This window comes from Muscardinus avellanarius (genome assembly GCF_963383645.1).
Source record: "Muscardinus avellanarius genome assembly, chromosome: 16".
In the NCBI taxonomy this organism is placed as follows: Eukaryota; Metazoa; Chordata; class Mammalia; order Rodentia; family Gliridae; genus Muscardinus; species Muscardinus avellanarius.
In genome coordinates this window covers 51,510,577-51,532,581 of record NC_137802.1, presented here as the reverse complement: position 1 = coordinate 51,532,581, position 22,005 = coordinate 51,510,577, and the positions used below count along the sequence as shown (strand labels likewise).

General features: G+C 48.5%; 1 protein-coding gene across 2 annotated transcripts; it reads right to left on the bottom strand.

The window, feature by feature from the left end:
• Positions 1-269: 269 nt before the first annotated feature.
• EIF1 (eukaryotic translation initiation factor 1) lies at positions 270-2,446 on the bottom strand (the record flags this gene model as incomplete). 2 transcript variants are annotated; one of them, XM_080712716.1, is made up of 4 exons in its annotated part: positions 2,339-2,446; positions 1,466-1,629; positions 1,245-1,346; positions 270-621 (listed from the first exon to the last, which is right to left on the bottom strand). In XM_080712716.1, exons 1-4 carry the CDS (start codon positions 2,367-2,369, stop codon positions 577-579), a joined length of 342 nt encoding a protein of 113 aa, XP_080568842.1. In that variant the 5' UTR covers positions 2,370-2,446. The 2 variants fall into 2 exon arrangements, with proteins under 2 accessions (XP_080568842.1, XP_080568843.1); XM_080712717.1 differs by having other exon boundaries at positions 577-621; positions 1,257-1,346.
• Positions 2,447-22,005: the final 19,559 nt, after the last annotated feature.

Below are 22,005 nucleotides of genomic sequence, written 5' to 3'. Positions count from 1 at the left end.
TGGCCTCACATTCTGTTGTTTGGGCATCCCTTAGCTAGGATATGTCTGGTCAAAAAGACTTTGATGGCAAGCCAGGTGTTGCTGTCACCTCACTGGAGGGAAGTGGCCTCGGTTCTGCCCACCTGGTCAGACTAGGTACTGGGGGCTCCCTCTATAGGAGCTGCTGTTGCCGTCTTACCCCATCCTCTGGATTTGGATTCACCAAGGGCTGTTCAGATGGTGACATTCTTTTAGGGCCGGGGACTCTGCAGAGGGAGAAACGTGGAGCTTCTGGCCAGACATAGCCTTCTTGGGGGCTCTGGGCGTCGCTGAAACATCACTTTATTGCTGTTTCAGGCTGGATACCGCCAGGCGCCTACTGCTTGACCTCTGTTTAAATGAGGGACTTCAAGACTAGACAGCATGGCTCTTTTCAGTTTATTGCATGAAGGAGTTACACTAGTCCAAGTTAAAAGCGGACCCCAAATGGTTACATTATACAAGCTGTGAGGTTTTTAAACTTGTGACAAGGGACAGAAGGGAAATTCTACTCATTGCAAGGAAATCCTCACTTAAGCTTCAGTGAGCCACAAGCACTTAAAACCCATGAACCTTCAGCTGATCGTCCTTAGCCAGTCCAATCTGCAAAGAGAAAAGGACAGTGTTTTAAAGGGAGTTATCAGCTATTATACCTACAAGGGGAAACCAACAGCCAAGGTGCTCAGTCAAGAACTCCCCTCTAGAATATCCTGTTGCCCTCCACCAAGATCCCAAAACAGGGTATGCAGGGAAGAGATACCTGGAATCTCTTAATCTCCCCCCCCCCCTGCTGGGGATAAAATCCAGGACATTCTTCCTCCAAGCCACACCCCCAGCCCTATTTTTTATTCTTTATTTTGAAACAGAGTCTCAGTTACAAAGGACCTCACTAAGAAGCTAAGGCTGTTTGTGAACCTCGACCCTCCTGCCTCTGCCTCCCAGGTACTGGGTGTACTGAGATCCTCCCAGGTACTGGGTGTACTGAGATCCAGCTTGAATTTCTTAATTACGCATCAGTGAAGTAAATTCACACAAAACATTCAAGTCAGACGAGTCCCTTCTGTTTTTAGAACTACTGGGTTTGCCAACCTACTTCTAAATTCAGCTGTTGCTTTGCTCAGCCTTACAACCTTCTGTCTGCTGCAAAAAGGGAACAGACTAGACAGAATGATCCGAGACTTGCCAACTAAAAGGCACAGATGGAATCAAGGCGGGCTCGAACTCACCTCTACCAGGAACTGGCATATGTTCTTGCGCTGGTCACCCTGTAGCTGAATTACTTCTCCATATTCTGGATGCTCAATTACAGTACCATTGCAGGCAAATTTCTGCCAAATACAAAGGGAGCAACACAAATCAGGCCAAGCGATCGCTCCAATGCCATTTACCGATCCCTTTCAGTGTGCAACCCTTCCTGAACAAGCTGAACTGAATTACTTAGACCTACCTTCTTAAACGCCTTCACTAGTTTCTTTTTATCGTAATCATCAGCGATCCCTTGGACAGTAGTAAGGGTCTTCCTGCCGTTTCTCTGTTGAATTCTTATATGGATATAATCCTCAGTCCCAGCAGGAAGCAGGTCATCACCCTTACTTGCATCAGCAAAGGGGTCTGGGAATAAAGGTTAAAGCTCGTTCAAGGGCTGGTCGAGCCTCAGCTCGCCGCCAGCCGCCCCAATGTTCTTTTTGCGCGTGCAGAATATAAACTAGTACCGAAATCCCCAGGGCACCTCGGGGCAAGGCCGGACGCGTCCTTTGTTGGCTCTTCCAGAACAAGTCAGGCCGGGGCGGCCGGCTCCCGGGGCGCAGGGAAAGCCTGGGCCTCCCGCCCTAAGCCCGCCCTCCTCCGGCAGCCGATCACGTGCCGCGGAGCCCAGACTGGCAGGCAGCGCCCCACCCGGCTGATGCAACCGGCCGGAAGCCGAGCGCCCGAGGCGGGGCCAAGCCTCCCACTCCCATTGGCGCGCGCCGGTGTCACTTAGAATTGGCGCCGCCTCACCCTCCCGACGCCGTGACAACGGCCGTGACGTGTCGGACGTGACGCGGGGCTGGCGGAAGGGGGCGGGTGTGGCCGAGGAGGACCAGGAGCCATTAGTAAATGCGCCACCCGAGTCGCCAGGCCCGCCCAAGGGCTGACCTTCTGTCCACTCCTTCCGGTCGCGCTCAGAGGCCGACCCTAGGACCAGGCCGAGGCCCCGCGAGCCGGGAAACCTCTCCACCGCCGGAGCTTACGAAAGCCCGGCGCGTTAGGCAGATCCCCGGACGCCGTCCCCGCAACGCCCCGCTGCCCCACCCAGGCCCACGACCTTCCCCTGACTTACCGAAAGAGTGGAGGTTCTGGATAGCGGACATACGATACGATTCCTTTTCCTCGGTGGAAACGGCCTGCGGAAGGCGGCTGCGGGAGAAGGCGGGCGGGGGGGACGGAGCGTCGGGAAGCGTGGGGGCTCGAGGGGGAGGCTGCTGAGTCCTCGGCGGCGGCTCAGTGACTGGGGCGGAGGGGCGGTGCCTGTATTCACTTATATAGCCGCCCCTGTGACGCCAGCGCGCTGCCCTCACGTCCCGGCCCCACCCACGGCGTCGTGCTCCCCAGCGCCCGGGCGCCGCCGCTTCCAATTGGTCCGGGGGCGGGGACGCAGCGCGGCGCTTGCGCAGTAGCTCTACTGCGGAGGGCGTTCTGAAGACTCGGAAAGAGGTGGGAGGGGGAGGGAGAGCTTGGTCGGTCTACGCGCCTGCGCAGTGCGGGCGGAGGGTGTCTGGGCTGCGGAGAAACTGGCGGTGGTTCCGAGCGCGCCTGCGCAGTATATCCTTTGGCATGGTCCGCCTTTTTGACCCTCAGGCAGCTCTACCTGCTGTATTAGGAGTGTTTTGTGGGGTTAGATAAGTACTTCTTAGAGGGGATTTAGATGCTAAGCTTCCCAAACACCACCGATCTCTGCTGTGTCATACCCACCTACCTACCCCACCCGTCTACCCACTCAGTCACAGAAGGATTTAGGGCAGCACTTTTGAGTATTTAATCAACATAAAATCATTTAATCAAGGCCTAACTTTGTAACTTAAAATGTCATTTAGACCGATCTGTTCTAAAAATGGGTTAATCTCATCTAAAAAATTCTTGTTTAGATGAGATTAATCCACCTCAGCAAAGAATGTACTCAGCCCTTTAGCATGAATTCAAGGGAGGGCGTCCATGAGCCCCCCTCCCCCGCAAGAAGCCGGGCACCAGAGGGTCAGTGTGGAGTAGCCCTTGCATGACTCTCAGTTTATCTGTTGAACACTCCTAAAGGCAGGCCGAGCGGTGACTAGAGACCAGGGTTTGAGACCCGGAGGCCTCTAGGGACTGGCAGGTCAGATAAAGGAGGGCGGTCGGCCAAGTGTGATGTAACGGGGTGCGGCGGGCTGGGGGGAACTAGAGCCAGGGTGGCTGCCCGCTTCCGGCTCCTTGTGCTAGACCTCTTTCAAGAGCCCTCGGAAGTATAGGTGCTTATATAGAAAGCTCTTAATTGTTAAATGTGGCTAATAACTTCAGTTTGGGGGAAAATAGTGTAAGACAAACAAAAAACAAAACTATGTGTGGCCCTGTGGACTGCCACTTTATGCCCCGGTCTGTCGGGGTCACAGCCCTCCTGGAGGAGAAGGCTAGTGGGGGGAAGAATAAAGAATAAGGTAATGTCAGATTGTGACAGGGGCCCCGAAGGAGGTAAACAGGGTGATACGACGGAGTGTCGGGGCCAGGCTCCTTCAGATGGGATGGTCAGAGAAGCCCCTGAGGAGGTGAGATCCGAGCTGGCACTCAGGTGACCCGAGTCCACGATGGAGCAGGGCAGGAGCCACATAATAGAGAAGCCCAGAGGGAGGGACAGCTGGGTGTAACAGACATTAGTTTGCTTTTTTTTTTTTTGGTGGTACTGGGGGTGGAACCCAGAGGCTTTCTACCTCTGGACTATACTCCCAGACCCATTTTATATTTTATTTGGAAACAGGGTCTCACTAAGTTGCTGAGAGCCTCACTAAGTAGCTGAGGCTGGCTTCGAACCTGCGCGATCCTCCTGTCTCAGCCTCCCAAGCGCGGGGATTGCAAGCGTGCGCCACCACGCCCGGCATCAGACATTAGTTTTGATTCCATAATTATTAAACACTCCTTTAATACTTGAGATTCCTTGGCATTGGGAAGAGAAACCATGGCTCTAAATCGTAAGCATCCCAGTGACCAGTCATCCCAGATTGACAAGCTGAGGACCTGTCTTGCCAGCCAGGGACCCTCCACTCTCAGGGCTATGGCTGTACAGAAAAGGATTTAGGAAGCACGTGGAAGAGTCCAGAGCTGTCCTCCCCAGTGTGCGCATGGTATTTTGTTGCACAGGCTTAAAATTCACAGTGACCAATTTATCCATCGTGCCTAATAGGAAAATAGATTTTTGCGTTATTAAAGAAGTCTTTTAACCAGGTGTGATGGCACATGCTTGTAATCCTAGCATTCAGGAGGCTGAGACAGGAGGATCGTGGTTGGCAGACAACCTCAGCTACGTAGTGAGGCCCTTTACAACTCAGTGAGACCCTGTTTCAAAATAAAGAATAAAAAAAAAATAAGCCGGGCATGGTGGCACATGCTTGTAATCCCAGCACTGGGGAGGCTGAGACTGGAGGATCGCAGTTCACAGACATCCTCAGTTACTTAGTGAGGCCCTCTGCAACTCAGTGAGACCTTGTTTCAAAATAAAGAATTAAAAAATAGGGCAGGGGAGTGTAGCTCAGAGGTAGAATGCCCCTGAGTTCCATCCCCAGTACTGCCAAAATAAAAAAAAAAAAGGAAGTCTTTTGTCTTTTATCTGGGTGTGGTGGTGTGTGCTTGTAATCCCAGTACTTGGGAGGCTTAGACAGGAGGGTCACAGGTTTGTGGCCAGCCTCAGCTACTTAGTGAGGTCCTTTGCAACTTAGTGAGACCTTGTTTCAAAATGAAGAATAAAAAAGTAGGGCTGGTATAGCCCCAGGGATAGAATGCCCCTGGGTTCAATCTCCATTGCCACACACAAAAAAGTATTTTTATGTCCCAATTTTTTTTTTTTTTTTTTTTTTTTTTTTTTTTTTTTGCGGGCCTGGGGATGGAACCCAGGGTCATTTGACCTCCGAGCTACACCCCCTGCCCTATTTTTTATTCTTTATTTTGAAACCGGGTCTCACTGAGTTGCAGAGGGCCTCACTAAGTGGCTGAGGCTGTCTGTGAACCGTGATCCTTCGGTCTCAGCTCCCAAATGCTGGGATTACAAGCGTGTGCCACCACACCTGGCCTACCCAATTTTATTTTTTATTCATTTTTAATTTTTATATTTATTTATTCATTCTTTGGTGGTACTGGGGTTTCTGGAAACCCTTCTACTTCTGGGCTACACTCCCAGACCAATTTTTATACTTTTTTATTTGGAAACAGGGTCTCTTAAACCAGCCTTCCAAGGGCGGGAATTACCAGCGTGCGCCACCACGCCCAGCTTATTTTTATTTTGAAACAAGGTCTCATTGGGTTGCAAATGGCTTTACTAAGTAGCTGAGGCTGTCGTTGAACCGAGATCCTCTAACCTCAGTCTGTCAAATGCTGGGATTACAAGCGTGCACCGCTACGCCCGGCTTATTTTTTAATTTTTTTTTTGGGGGGGTGGTACTGGGGTTCCTGGAAGCCCTTCTACCTCCGGGCTACACTCCCAGACCTATTTTATATTTCAAAACAGGGTCTCGCAAGCCAGCGCGGCTGGCGAACCTGCGCGATCCTCCTGTCTCCGCCTCCCAAGCGCGGGGATTACAAGCGTGGGCCACTATGCCCGGCCTTATTTTTTAATTTTTGATACAGAATCTCATTAAGTTGCTGAGGGTCTTACCAAGTTGCTGAAGCTATTCTTGAATCTGCAATCTTCCTGTCTCAGCCTCCCAAATACTGGGAATACAGGCAGGCACCACCATGCCCAGTTTACTCATTTAGGCCTTTAGGTTACCTAGAATTTATTTTGTATGTCGTGTGAGACCACAGTTGAATCCCCGCCACCCCCACATAGTTAGCCAACTGTCCCAGCTCCAACTATTGAATAAAACATCCTTTAACTAAGGCTGGTCATCCCTTCTGTATCATCATAATGTTTGCATCTGTGTGCGGATTCTGTTCCTCTGATCCGTTTATCCCTGAGCCACAGTCTTATTACGGAGGCTTGACAAAAAGTCTTGTTGTCCAAGAGGACGAGTCCCTTTATTTTTTTCTTCCCCAGCCATGTCTTGGCTGTTGTTGGTCCTAGTTCTGGAATATCACTACTTCCAGGGTCTGTATCACAGCCCCACAAGCTTTCTTATATCAGGGCGTTTGCACCTATTCTCCCTTGCTTGGGATACGTTCTTCCCTCCACATCACCCCCTTGCTCTCCGGATTGAGCCTGGGTTATTCTTCTTCTAAGGAGACTGTGCTTGGAGCTGTGCTTCACGCCCACGTGTCCCCTGCTTTAGCATTTATCCCACTGCTCTTGTTTATCTGTTCCCTGGACTAGCTACGTAATTTGCTAGGCCAGATATTAAAACGAACACGAGACTCCTGTTCAAATGGTTCAGCTGGAGCCCGCGCATGCTTGTAATCTTAGCATTTGGGAGGCCGAGAAAGAAGGATCGCGTGCAGTTCGAGGACAGCCTCAGCTACTTAGTGAGTTAGGCTCTTTGCAACTCAGTGAGACCCTGTCAAAATAAAGAATAAGAATATAGGGCTGGGGGTGTAGCTCAAAGGTAGAATGCCTCTGGGTTTCATCCCCAGTACTGCAAAAAATAAAATAAATAAATAAATAAAATAAAAAAGGTTTAGCTAAACGTGGTGGTGCATGCTTGTAATCCCAGCATTTGGGAGGCTGAGACAGGAGGATCGCGGTTCACGGACAGCCTCAGCTACTTAGTGAGGCTCTTTGCAACTCAGTGAGACCCTGTTTCCAAATAAAGAATAAAATATTGGGCTGGGGGTGTAGCTTGAAGGTAGAATGCCCCTGGGTTTCATTCCCAGTATCGCAATAAACAAACAAACAAACCAAAAATGGTTTAAAATTTCCAGATAGTGATCTCAGCAGAGCATTAACCCAAGTGCTGTGTGACTTGGGCAGGTCACATGCCCTCGAATCTGGTCCTGCTTCTTCTTTTACTTGTCTCCCCTACTCGGCTCTGAGCTTGAAGAACAGGGCAGACGCCTGTCTGCTCTACTCTGGGTATCCACTGTAAGTGCACAGCTACCAGCAGTGGGCAGACCCCTGGCTCCAGGCTGCGACTTCTGCCATCTTCTTAGCCCTGGAGCCTAGGGTTGGGGAAAATCCCTTTTCAGAGGCCTGGCTCTGGGTTTCAAAGGGAGCCGCTGGCCTGGGACTCAACATAGGGCAAGGAGAGTGGCCCTAGCTAAGCCGCTTTGCCCAGCTCCTCCCGCAGGCACCTGGCCAGCCAGACCTGGTGTGCATGCCTGGTGCTTGGTGCTCAAGCTGACCCCAAGCACTGTAAGCCGTCACACACACACACACACACACACACACACACACACACACACACACACACTTTGTCCTGGTGGGGTGCAGGTGAGAGGGCAGGTGGGCAGGGGAGCAGGACACCCAGTTCTCCAGTTGCCGTTAGCCTCCTGGGGACCCTGGTTCACCCCCAGGGCTCCAGTTCTATCCCCCATAGAAGGAGGACTGCATGATGTCTTTTCAGGCCCAGAGTCATAGGCTCTGAGCTCCCAGGCTCCAGCAGGTTTTTTTTTTTTTTGGGGGGGGGTTCTGGGGATGGAACCCCAGAGGCATTTGACCTCTGAGCTATACCCCCTGCCCAATTATTTATTCTTTGTGTGTGTGTGTGTGTGTGTGTGTGTGTGTGTGTGTGTGGTACTGGGTTTCCTGGAAACCCTTCTACCTCCGGGCTACACTTCCAGACACCTATTTCTTATGTTTTTATTTGGGAACAGGGTCTCTTAAGCCAGCAAGGCTGGCTTCTAACCTGCGCGATCCTCCTGTCTCCGCCTCCCAAGTGTGGGGATTACAATCGTGTGCCACCATGCCCGGCTGGAATTTTTTATTCTTTATTTTGAAACAGGGTCTCACTGAGTTGCGGAGGGCCTCACTAAGTAGTAGCTGAAGCTGTCCGCCAACCGCCATCTTCCGGTCTCAGCCTCCCAAATGCTGGGATTACAAGCGGGCGCCACCACGCCCGGCTGCCAACATAAATTGTTTTGAACGTGATCTCTGTCAATGCTGGGTCCTTCATGACTGAGCTCATTTTCTCCTCTGCAGTATAGGGACAGTAACAGTCTTCTTTTAGGGAGCTGAGGGGATTTCTTTTTTTCAGTTCTAGGGGTTGAACCCAGGGCCACTCTGCCACTGAGCTACACTTCCTATTTTTTAATTATTTTTTTTTCCAATACTGAGGATGGAACCCAGAACATTCTACCTCCAAGCTACACCCCCACCCTATTTTTAGTTCTTTATTTTGAAACAGGGTCTTACTAAGTTGTGGAGGACCTCACTAAGTAACCGAGGTGGGCTGTGAACCTGTGATCCTCCTGTCTCAGCCTCCTGAGTACTGGGATTACAAGTGTGTACCACCATGCCCAGCTAGCTGAGGGGAATTAAAGAAGAGAATATGTGCCAGGCATGAGGGCATGGTGGCGCACACCTGTAGTTTCAGTACTTGGGAGGCTGAGACAAGGAGGACCGTAGGTTCAAGGCCAGCCTCAGCTACTTAGTGAGGCACTCTGCAACTTAGCAAGACCCTGTTTCAAATAAAACAGGGTTAGCCGGGCGTGGTGGCTCACACTTGTAATCCCAGCGCTTGAGAGGCTGACACAGGAGGATCGCACAGGTTCGAAGCCAGCCTTAACTACTTAGTGAGGCTCTCAGCAACTTAGTGAGACCCTGTTTCCAAATAAAATCTAAAATAGGTCTGGGATTGTAGCTCAGAGATAGAATGACCCTGGGTTTCATTCCCCAGTACTGAAAAAAAAAAAATAGGGCGGAGAGTGTTCAATTCCCAGTACACACACACACACACACACACACACACACACACACACCCCACCACACTGGGATAAAATATAGTTATGAGCTGGGCATGATGGCGCACGCTTGTAATCCCAGTACTTGGGATGCGAAGACAGGAGGATTGCAGGTTTGCAGCCAGCCTCAGCAACTTAGTGAGGCTCTATGCAACTTAGTGAGACTCTGTTTCAAAATAAAGAATAAAAAATAGGCTGGGGAAGACGGGCATGGTGGTGCACACTTGTAATCCCCGTGCTTGGGAGGCGGAGACAGGAGGATCGTGCAGGTTCGAAGCCAGCCTCGCTGGCGTAAGAGTCCCTGTTTCCAAATAAATAATTATAAAAATAGGTCTGGGAGTGTAGCCCGGAGGTAGAAGGGTTTCCAGGAACCTCAGTACCACCAAAAAAAAAAATAAAAAAATAAAAAAAATAAAAAATAAAGACATAATAGGGCTGGGGGTATAACTCGGAGATAGAATGCCCCTGGGTTCAATCTCTAGTACTGCAAAAAAAAAAAAAAAAAAAAAGAAAAGAAAGAAAAAAAAATATAGTTATGAAATCACTGAATAGATTCTGCCAGTTTCCCAGAGGAGAGAGCCTTTGAGAGCAGCAAGAGACCACAGCAACCTCCTCAGAGTGAGAACGGGGCAGAGGGAAGCCCCTGACCATGGTGATATCCATGGGGTGCGACAGGATGGCTACGTGAGAGACCTGGGGAGCTTCGGCCTGGATAAGATTCTTCCAGTCCCCAAACGTGGCATTGAAACCACAGAATCTCCTGCCAGGAAGGGATGGTATCCTCCGGGGAAAAATCATCATCACCATGGTAACCAGGGCAGATGGATGATTTAGTCCGAGGGGCCTCCCCCAAGCTCTGGTGCTACAGAAAATCCTGTGAGCCACCGAGAATCCTGGGGAGGGCCGGGGTCCCTGTCACACCCAAGCCTGGACATCCGAGCAGCCTGGTGGCATGCTAATTGGGAGGATTTCACTTGATTTAAGGAATATCCAATGACTGTGGCGCTTCTTACATTCTTTATTTGGGACCTCCCACCCACATATGTAAATGAATGAAATAATTTCCTCCTCTCCTGCCAGGCACATAGAAAGACCCAGTGAATGAAGGCTGCTGTTCTTACCACTTGGAAAAGGAAGGGACCCGGGCTGGCCGCAGCTCTGACCCTGACCTGCAAGACATGCATGGGGTTACCGTAAAATGTGCATGCCAGGCCGGGCGTGGTGGCGCACGCTTGTAATCCCCGCGCTTGGGAGGCAGACAGGAGGATTGCGCAGGTTCGAAGCCAGCCGCGCGCGCTGGCTTAGGAGACCCTGTTTCCAAATAAAAATGTAAAATAGGTCTGGGAGTGTAGCCTGGAGGTAGAAGAGCTTCCAGGAACCCCAGTACCACCAAAAAAAAAAAAAAAAAAAAAAAAAAAAAAAATGTGCATGCCATACGTCACCCGGGGTCCTGCTGACCCTACATCGCCTCTTCAAACAGACACAGGAAGGGGCACGAGGGCACTTTAGGGGGTGCTGAAGTGATCTCCCTCTCAGTCCAGGTGATGCAAGCTCCTTAAGCCGTGCCCCTTTGGTAGAGTGTGTTGAGTGAGTGTATCGCTTGCATTTTTCCTCTGCCCTCGCCTCCCCCTGCAGCCCAGGCAGGCACTGCTCCTGGTCCCACTGTCTCTGCCTCTTTCAGGGGCTCTTCTGCCCACGCACGCAGGAACTCAGCTCAGTTCCTCTGTGGATACTGGCAGCACATTTACCCCTCCTTCCCCCCTCCTTCCTTCTCCAGGAGTCCACGTGGGTGGGAGGGGAGTGGGTCAGCCTCATTTAGGAAGGGAGATAAGGGTCAGACCTGGTTCCTCTTCCCTGGCCGGAACTGCAGGCTCGCTACTGAGGGTCGGAGGATGAAGTGTACATATGTATTCACAATACTTTCTGTTCAGTAAGTATTATTATTATTTTTTTTCTCGGCGCTGGGGTTGGAACCCAGGGGCATACCACCTCCGAGCTACACTCCCAGCTCTTTTTTTAATTCTATATTTTAAAACAGGGTCTCATTGAGTTGCAAAGGGCCTTACTGAGTAGTAGCTGAGGCTGTTGGGGAACCGTGATCCTCCTGTCTCAGCCTCCCAGATGCTGAGATAAAAGCATGTGCCACCATGCCTGGCTATTCTTTTTTTATTTTTTTGTGGGTCTGGGGATGAAACCCATGGGCATTTGGCCTCTGAGCTACAACCCCTCCCCTATTTTTATTTTGAAACAGGATTTCACTGAGTTGTGGAGGGCCTCATTAAGTAGCTAAGACTGGTGGCAAACCTGCAATCCTCCTGTCTCAGCCTCCCAAGAACTGGGATTACAAGCACGAGCCACCATGCCAGGCTCCTTTTTATTTTTAAATTATTTTTAAATTTATTTTGTGGCACTGGGGATTGAACCCAGAGGCATTCTACCCTTGAGATAAACTCCCTTTCCTGTTTTATTTTTATTTAGAAACATGCTGGGCATGGTGGCACACGCTAGTAATCCCCAAATTTGGGAGGCGGAGACAGGATCGCGCAGGTTCGAAGCCAGCCTCGCTGGTTTAAGAGACCCTGTTTTCAAATAAAAAAGTATAAAATGGGTCTGAGAGTGTAGCCTGGAAGTATAAGGGTTTCCAGGAACCCCAGTACCAACAACAACAAGAACAACAACAAAAAACAGGGTCTCATTAAATTGCTGATAATCTTGCGAAACTGATGAGGCTAGTCTTGAACCTGCAATCCTATCTCAGCTGGCCAAGTACTAGAAGTACAGGCATGAGCCCCCACATTTGGCTAAAAGACTTTTGTTTTTTTTTCTGGTATTGGGGAGCTATAAAGCCCTGAGAACCCATGGCCTTGTGCATGAGAGGCAAACTATCTACTACCAAGCTCTCTCCCTAGCCCTCTCTCTATTCTCTATCATATTGCTATTTGGGAGTGCACTCCAGTTCTCTGCCAGAGCTGGGGTGAGGCAGGCATGCCTAAAGTCTGGGTGGGAGGCGGTGCTGCTGCAGACAGGGAAGCCTTGCGGCCCACATACTGGGATTCCACAACATTCTGATCTTTGATTGATTTCCTTCCTTCCTTCCTTCCTTCCTTCCTTCCTTCCTTCCCTCCCTCCTTCCCTCCCTCCCTCCCTCCTTTCTTTCTTTCTTTCTTTCTTTCTTTCTTTCTTTCTTTCTTTCTTTTCTTTCTTTCCTTCTTTCTTTCTTTCTTTCCTTCTTTCTTTCCTTCTTTCTTTCTTTCTTTCCTGGTACTGGGGATGGAACCCAGGGGCATTCTACCTTCGAGCTGCATTTAAACAAACGGTGGCTGAGAGTCATCTGACAGGCTCTGCGATGGACTTGTCCTGCTCCGGAGGAGCTCAGACGTGGTCAGGGAGATCGGAGTCTGGGCATGATGCAGAGGAGCCAGTGCGGGGAGAGATGGGCAGGCATCGAGAGACAGGACGCGGTTGTGTATGTGTGTGAACGTGTGAGTGTGTAGATGTGTTTGCACACCTTTCTTCCTTCTCAGGCACTCCTGCTTATCAGCCCATTACCAGGGGAATGATCCTGCTCCCCACGGGAGCCCGATGGGGCTTTGAGACAAGGAATCTGTTTGAGATGCTGTCTCTACTACTTGTCTCTTGTGTTTTAAGGCAGTTTAAGCAAGCTGTTTCATTTTCCTGTGTTTGTTGGGTTAAAAAAAAACACTGTTTTTTTTTTTTTTTTTTTTTTTTTGTACTGGGGATTGAACCTAGAGGTGTTCTACCTTTGAGCTATACCCCAGCTCTATTTTTTTTTAATTCTTTACTTTGAACCAGGGTCTCTCTAAGTTGTGAAGGGCCTTACTAAGTAGCTGAGGCTGGCCGTGAACCTCCAATCCCCCTGTCTCAGCCTCCTGAGTTACACATGCACCACCACACTCAGCTCCTTATTTTTTATTTTGAAACAGGATCTTGCTAAGTTGCTGAGACTGGCCTTGAACCTGTTATCCTCCTGTCTCAGCCTCTCAAGTACTAGGATTACAGGTGTATGCCACCACACCCGGCTGGAATTCTTTATTTTTTGTGAATTTGTGTCTCTATGTGTTGCCCAGGCTGGTCTCGAATTCCCGAGCTCAAGCCAGCCTCTCACCTCAGCCTCCTGAGTAGCTGGGCCGCAGTATTAGGTTGAAGGCTGAGAGGAACCAGGCCTGACAGAAGGGGGTGGCGGGGTGGGGCATGAGGGGGACAATGACAAAGTTTTTTTTTTTTTTTTTGGTGGTACTGGGGTTCCTGGAAGCCCTTCTACCTCCGGTATACACTCCCACGGGCTACACTCCCAGACCTATTTTTTAACATTTTTATGTGGAAACAGAGTCTCTTAAGCCAGCGAGGCTGGCTCCGAACCAGCGCGATCCTCCTGTCTCCGCCTCCCAAGCGCGGGGATTACAAGCGTGCGCCACCACGCCCGGCTATGACAAAGTTTTATTTCAACATCTGCAAGCAGGCCGACTGATACCAAAAGGGGCGTCGGCACCAACAGAGGGTGGAAGTTTTTATAGGGGAGAGATATGCAAGCTATACCTCTGCAAGTTTGTGAATTTCTTTTTTGGGTCTTGGGGATGGAACCCAGGGGCATTTGACCTCTGAGCTATACCCCCTGTCCTGTTTTTTATTCTTTATTTTGAAACAGGGTCTCATTAAGTTGGGAAGGGCCTCACTAAGTAGCTGAGGCTGTCCGTGAACCGTGATTCTCTGGTCTCAGTCTCCCGAATGCTGGGGTTACAAGTGTGCGCCACCACGCCTGGCTAGTTTGTGAATTTTTAGCACAGCCCGAAAAGGAAGGGCCCTAGTTTCTCAGGGTCCAGATGGGAGAGCGTCATTTCAGTGGGTCCAGGAGCAGCCGGGAGCTGGCTTCTCGGGATCCTAACTGGAGGGACCTGGACTTCTCATGGTTGAAACGGTAGAGAATATCTTTAGCACAGTTCAGCACGGAAGGGTAGGGAGTAATCTTTAGCAGAGCTCAGCATCTGTAACAGGATGGGAAAAAGCCTCCAAGGGCGACTTCTCGGGAGACATCACGTAGCAAAGGGTTTTTTCCTAACATAAGGCATGCACCACTGTGCCTGGCAACTCAGCAGAAGTTTTGCTTAAACTTGGAGTAAATGGTCCAAGACAGAGCCCAAGGTCAGGCCTACTCAGAAAGAGGGCTTAGAAGAGCTTGGCTAGAATTGGGTTAGGGAGAGAGTCTATTTTTTTTTTTTTTTAATTTTTTTGGTGCTGGCCTCAAGCATACTGGGCAAGATCTCTTACCATGAGCCACACTCCCCACTTGAGGATAGTCTTTGTCTGCACCTCCCACAGTGCAGATGGTAGGACGGTGGGATAGGTGGCTAGGGAAGAGGACTCCTGGAGATGGGATGCCAGGCATGAGGTTTACTGAATGATGCTGGTGGGGAAGATTTAGTGGTGATGGTCTGGACCAGTGCATCGCCAGAAAACAGCACCTCCCCGCCCCCGCATGCTTTGTCCAGTGGTGAGACCCCGCTTCCCTCTCTACATGCTCCGATCTGCACTACTTGCTCCTGAGAAGGGGGTTATATTTTTATTTATTTTATTTTACTTTTTTAGTACTGGGGGTGAAACCTAGGGGGCATTCTACCCCCAAGCTGTACCCCCAGCCCAATATTTTATTCTTTTTTTTTTTTTTTTTGGTACTGGGGATGGAACCCAGGGGCATTCTACCTCTGAGCTACACCTCCTGCCCTATTTTTTTATTCTTTATTTTGAAACAGGGTCTCACTGAATTGCAAAGGGCCTCACTAAGTAGCTGAGGCTGTTCGTGAACCATGATCCTCCTGTCTCAATCTTCCAAATACTGGGATTACAAGCATTTGCCACCGCACTTGGTTGAGAAAGGAGTTTTATAAGTTATGTCCTTAGGTTGCAGAAGCAGAGACATCTTTAGTTTGCTAAGTCCCGTCAAGTGACCAGTCTTCCTAGGAACTTGGTGCACCTACCTGCAAGAAACAGCTTTCTTCCTTTCCTTTCCTTCCTTCCTTCCTTCCTTCCTTCCTTCCTTCCTTCCTTCCTTCCTTTCTTTCTTTCTTTCTTTCTTTCTTTCTTTCTTTCTTTCTTTCTTTCTTTCTTTCTTTCTTTCTTTCTTTTGTGGTACTGGGGTTCCTGGAAACCCTTCTACCTCTGGGCTACATTCCCAGACCTATTTTTATATTTTTATTTGGAAACAGGGTCTCTTAAGCCAGCACGGCTGGCTTCGAACCTGTGTGATCCTCCTGTCTCTGCCTCCCAAGTGCAGGGATTATAAGTGTGCGCCACCACGCCCGGCTAAGAAACAGCTTTCTACAGATAGCGCGGATGTGCCCTGGTTCCCACCACACGAGCCAGGGGCCTTCGAGGTAACTTTTATTTGGACATTTCAGTGCAATGTGCATTCATTGTTTCCGTAAGTTGGCTGGGTTCTTGGGAACGGTGAGGGGCATTTAAGGGACATGGTGTTTTATCGTTTTCCTTTTCTTCAAGGATGACACACTCTGGGCCTAGCATGGTCCTTGAGCGAAGCCAATTCTTTTGGTATCACTATGTTTTATTTTATTTTAAAATAATGACTGAGCCCGGCATGGTGGCCTACGCCTGTGATCTCAGTACTTGGGAGGTTGACTGGAAGAGCGAAGGCTCGAGGACAGCCTCAGTAAGTAGCAACTTAACACCCTGTTTCAAAACAAAAAATAAAATTGAGCTGCGCGTGGTGGTGCACGCTTGTAATCCCTGTTCTTGGGAGGCTGAGACAGGAGGATCAGACAGGTTCGAAGCCAGCCTCAGTTACTTAGTGAGGCTCTCAGCAACTTAGTGAGACCCTGTTTCCAAATAAAGTATAAAATAGGTCTGGGAGTACAGCCTGGAGGTAGAAAAGCCCCTAGGTTCCATCCCTAGCACCACAAAAAAACAAACAAAACAACAACAACAAAATTGGCTGAGGGTGGGGGTGGGGGTGGGGGTGGGGGTGGGGGTGGGGGTGTAGCTCAGAGGTAGAATGCCCCTGGGTTTAATCCCTAGTAAAACAACAGCAACAACAAAAAAGATTGAGCCTGTAATCTTAGTACTTGCAAGGCGGAGACAGGAGGATTGCAGGTTCTAGGCCAACCTCAGCCATTTAATAAGACCCTCAACAACTTAGAGAGACACTATTTCAATCAATCAATCAAGTAAAATTAGGGCTGGGAGTGTATCTTGGAGGTAGAATGGCTTTGAGTTCAACCTCTAGTACCAAGAATAAATACTAAATAAAAAAATGATGGTTATATTTCCCCTATTGCAAAAATAAAAATTATATATGCTTATAAAAACCCAACCTGTTGTTTGATATACTCTAGTCTTAAACTACACTACTTATGACACCAAATCAATTCTATAACACTTTGGATACCAATTGGTGTCCTATAATTCAGTTATTTTAATTCAATTAAATTCTTTTTTGTTTTTTTTCCGGTACTAGGGATGGAACTCAGGGGCATTGTACCTCTGAACTACATCCCCAGCCTTAATTTTTAGTCTTTTTATTTTTATTTTTATTTTTTTGCGGGTATGGGGGTGGAACTCAGAAGCATTCGCCCTCCGTGCTACACCCTCAGCCCTATTTTTTATTCTTTATTTTGAAACAGGGTCTCACTGAGTTGCAAAGGGTTACTAAGGATTACGAGGTAGCTGAGGCTGTCCGCGAGCTGTGATCCTCCTATCTCAGGCTCCCAAATGCTGGGATTACAAGCATGTGCTACCACGCCCGACTAGTCTTTTTTTTATTTTTGAAACAGGATCTCACTGAGTTGCGAAGTAGCTGAGGCTGGCAGCAAACCGATCCTCAGGTCTCTGCCTCCGAATGCTGGGATTACAAGTATGTGCCACCACACCTGGCCTTAAATTCAGTTCTGATATTCTTTATTTTTTTGCACATCTGGGGATGGAACCCAGGGACATTCAACCTCTGAGCTACATCCCCTGTCCTATTTTTTTTTTATTCTTTATTTTGAAACAGGGTCGGGTGCATTACAATTATCTCTAATAGCGGGGTTCACGGGGTGTGCACATATGATGTAGCCTGTTCCCGCTTGTTCCTCCCCTGCTCCGTTGTGCCTTGCTTTAAGTGTTTTGTTTTAAGTTAGATATTAAGGCTTAGTTTAAGTTTTGATAATACAAAATTTTGTTATAATCATTAGTAAGATCAATAATTTAGTGTGTTTTTAGAAATTATATTGTAATAGAGTTGGATTCTATAAGTTTTATTTTAGTCTTGAATTTAAGTTTTTTAGCTTAACTTCCTCTTGAGATTTAAATCCAGGCACAGGGCGGGAAATAACTTATAGGAAAATTCCCAAGGCAGTTAAAGAACAAGCGCCAGCCAGAGCCAGCTCCACTGCCCTTGTGTCTGAACAAACATTCCATAGATAAGAGACCCTCTTCCGTGAGCCCCTGCCACCCCTGAACATCTATGCTTCTCAGGCGATTTAAACATAGGAGTTATAAATTTAAAAAGTGTATACCTTCCCAAGCCTGCTCTCCCTCATCTCCTCTATGTAATTGGCAGATAGAAAGACAAATGGGGCAAGGAACCCCGGCTGTCCTTGGGGGAAGGTAAAAAGAAGCAGCAGCCGACTCACACATCCCCGTTATCTCATTCCTCAACATCTGGGTAAACATACCATAAGAGGAGGGACCCTGTTCCCAGGTCAGTTGTGTGCTTTATGGTTGCTTTTCAAGTTGTAAATATCAAGAATGTCCAGGCTGATAGAATGACTAATGACCTTGTAACAAGATGCTGTATAAGGAGAGGGTTAACAAAAGACGAGGCCCTTGTCATTACCTGCTGAGCAGAGGTGCTTGGGTCCAGGTTCGAACCTGTTAATAAAGTGTGGCTTTTCGGACAAACAATTGGCCATGGACAGTTATTCTTGCTCGCTAGTGTACAACAGCTCCTCACAAACAAACAAACAGCCTCTTAATCTGTCACCGCTGGAAGACGACCAGGGCATGTTTTGACATGTTTCTGTGTGTTTCTGTGTCCCTCTGCTTGGTGTTGTGCCCACCAGTTCGCATGCACCTCTTTATTGGGTGCATTACAGCCGGGCGTGGTGGCGCACGCTTGTAATCCCAGCGCTTGGGAGGCTGAGACAGGAGGATTGCATGGGTTCGAAGCCAGCCTCAGCTACTTAGTGAGGCTCTCAGCAACTTAGTGAGACCCTGTTTCCAAATAAAATATAAAATAGGTCTGGGAGTGTAGCCCGGAGGTAGAAAGCCTCTGGGTTCCATTCCCAGGACCACCAAAAACAAAACAAAACAAAACAAAAAACCAAAAACAACAACAACAACAAAAGAAAAACAACTATCCCTAATAGCGGGATTCACCGGGTGTGCACACATGATGTAGCCTGCTCCCGCCCGTCCCTCCCCTGCTCCTCACCCTCCGCCTCCTCTGTTCCAGCCTCCCGTTTATTATCGCGGGTCCCTTTTTCTTTCCTTTCCTTTCTCTCTACCTTTATTCTAGATGAAGTTTTTCATTTATGGTTGCATTAGGAAACAAATAATTCCAAATGCCTTAGGAACAATGAAATACTTTCTTGATTACTATACAGAGGCTCCCGAACGACAGAGTGGCTCAGAAAAGGTCCTCTCCAAAGGGATCTTTATGCCATGCCAATAAAAATTATTCTGACTCTATTTGCCTCTTTGATTTTTTTTTCTTCTTGGTGGTACTGGGGTTCCTGGAAACCCTTCTACCTCTGTGGCTACATGGTAACCTCCTATCACGCATTTGGTCCCTTTGGCAACCACCCACCCACGTCAGGGGCTTTGCAGAAGTCACCTCAGCGACAGAAATTGGCTGTGACTGAGAGGGGCTTGTTAGGAACAGCAAAAGAAGTTCCTTTGACCTGTTTTGCTCCAGTGCTATTTCAGGAACTGGTACAACCAGGCATTTATGGTACGATGTCAGGGGCTCGCTCCCAGGAACTGGAGTTAAAGATCAAATATCCTTCCTTAGTATATTGTAGTATCACAGTGCTTATCGCCTAAGAATTCAAAAGGTAGAAAAATAAGAATAATAAACAAACAAAAAAATACCTTTAGTCAGGCATGGTGGCCTGTACCTGTAATCCTGGTACTTGGGAGGCTAAGACAGGAGGATTGCAAGTTCTCCATCAGCCTCAACTACTTAGTGAGGCCCTTTGCAATTTAATAAGACCCTGTTTCAAAATAAAGAATAAAAAAAATAGGGCTGGGGCTCTAGCTCGGAGATAGAATGCCCCTAGGTTCAATCCCCAGTACCACAAGAAATACCCCCCCCCAAACAAAACAAAACAAAACAAAACAAAACAAAAAAACCCCTCTGAACCGGGTTTAGTGGCTCATGCTTGTAATCCCAGCATTTGGGAGCCTGAGACAGGAGGATCATGATTGGCAGACATCCTCAGCTATTCAGTGAGGCCCTTTGCAACTCAGTGAGACCCTGTTTCAAAATAAAGAATAGCCAGGTGTGGTGGCTCATGCTTGTAATCCCAGCGCTTGGGAGGCTGAGACAGGAGGATTGCACAGGTTCAAAGCCAGCCTCAGCTACTTAGTGAGGCTCTCAGCAACTGAGTGAGACCCTGTTTCAAATAAAGTATAAAATAGGTCTTGAGGGTGTAGCCTGGAGGTAGAAAAGTCCCTGGGTTCCACCCCCAGTACCACACACACACACACACACACACACAATAAAAAATAAGGCTGGAGGATGTAGTTCAGAGGTAAAATGCTCCTTGGTTTCATCCCCAGTATCACAAACAAACAAACAAACAAACAACCTCTTTAATCTGTCACTACTGGAAGGCGACCAGGGCGCGTTTTGACGTTTCTGTGTGTTCTGTGCCTCTCTGCTTGGTGTTGTGTCTGCCAGTTCGCATCCCCAAAGAATTTATTCTCATTAAATAAAATCATGTCATTTGCAGAGAAATGGATGGAACTAGAGAATATGATAAAAAGTCAGAAGTCGGGCGTGGTGGCGCACGCTTGTAATCCCAGCATTCGGGAGGCTGAGACCGGAGGATCATGGTTCGAGGACAGCCTCAGGTACTTAGTGAGGCCCTCTGCAACTCAGTGAGACCCTGTTTCAAAATAAAGAATAAAAATAGGGCAGGGGATGTGGCTTGGAGGTCAAATGCCCCTGGGTTCCATCACCAGACACGCAAAAAAAAAAAAAAAAAAAAAAAAGCCACAGTCGTATAAAGTCAACAATCGTGTGTTTCTCTCCTATGTGGAAGCTAGAAAGAAAATAAGAAGCAAAAAGGTCCTCAGTCAAATGAGAGAGAGAGAGAGAGAGAGAGAGAGAGAGAGAGAGAGAGAGAGCGCGCGCGCGAGCCGAAGAGCAGGAAGGGCGGGAGAGGGAGGGGAGGGAAGATCAGCCTTGGTCCGTGTCTGAAGGCATCGCTGCCGACCTCACTAGCGCATACCAGGAGGGGGGCGGGGTACGGAGAGAAATACACCCCAGGGTGTGCGCGCACACGAAGGTGTCGCTTTGAATCCCACTGTGATGCATCCAATAAGAGTAGATTTAAAAATTAATTTAGTCTCAGCCGGGCGTGGTGGCGCACGCTTGTAATCCCGCGCTTGGGAGGCGGAGACAGGAGGATCGCACAGGTTCGAAGCCAGCCGTGCTGGTTTAAGAGACCCTGTTTCCAAATTAAAAAAAAAAAAAAAAAGGTCTGGGAGTATAGCCCGGAGGTAGAAGGGCTTCCAGGAACCCCAGTAACACACACACACACACACACACACACACACACACACACACACACAAATTAATTTAGTCTCATTAAAAGACAAGTCAAGTCAGGCATGGTGGCACATGTCTATCATCCCAAGCCTTGGGAGGCGGAGACAGGAGGACTGCGGGTTCATCCTGGCCCACGGTCACTTAGTGAGATCCCATTTCAAAATAAAAAATAAAAGAGGGCTAGGGATGTAGGTTAGTGATAGAGCACCCCTGGTTCAATCCCCAGTCTCTCTTTCTGTCTCTCTCTCCCCCCCACACATACACACACCCACCCACACTCACACACTGGTGCCCCGAGGAATTAACGAGTCTCCGTGGTTACAATGGGAGAGCTTTATTCTATATGAAGTTATTCATTTATGGTCCCATTAGGAAACAAATGATCCCAAATGCCTGAGGAACAATGAAATACTTTCTTGATGACTATACAGAGGCTCCCGAACAACAGAGTGGCTCAGAAAAGGTCCTCTCCAAAGGGATCTTTATGTCATGCCAATAAAAACTATTCTGACTCTACTTGCCTCCTTGATTTCTTTTTCTTGGTGGTACTGGGGTTCCCGGAAACCCTTCTACCTCTGGGCTACACTCCCAGACCTATTTTATATTTTTATTGGAAACAGGGTCTCTTAAGCCAGAGCAGCTGGCTTGGAACCTGTGTGATCCTCCTGTCTCCGCCTCCAGAGTGCAGGGATTACAAGCCTGCGCCACCACGCCTGGCCAATTTCTTGCCTTTTCTATTTGAACTTCCTCAATACCAACTTCTTGTGTGTGTGTGTGTGTGTGTGTGTGTGTGTGTGTGTGTGTGTGTTAGTTTTATTGGGGATTGAACCCAGGGGCATTGTATCTCTGAGCTAAACCCCCACTCCTATTCCGAGCTATAACCCCAGCCCTATTTTTTATTCTTTATTTTGAAACAGGGTCTCACTGAGTTGCAAAGGGCCTCACTAAGTAGTTGAAGCTATCTGCGAACCGTGATCCTCCTGTCTCAGCCTCCCAAATGTTGGGATTACAAGCATGCGGCACCACGCCCAGCCCTGAACCATCCCTGTTAAGCCTCTCAGCTTGTCTCAATGACTCTATCTTCACCCCAATTTCAGCCCCAAGATGGGCTAGAAGCATCCCCCAGATAGTGGCATGGCATTTCCCTAAGT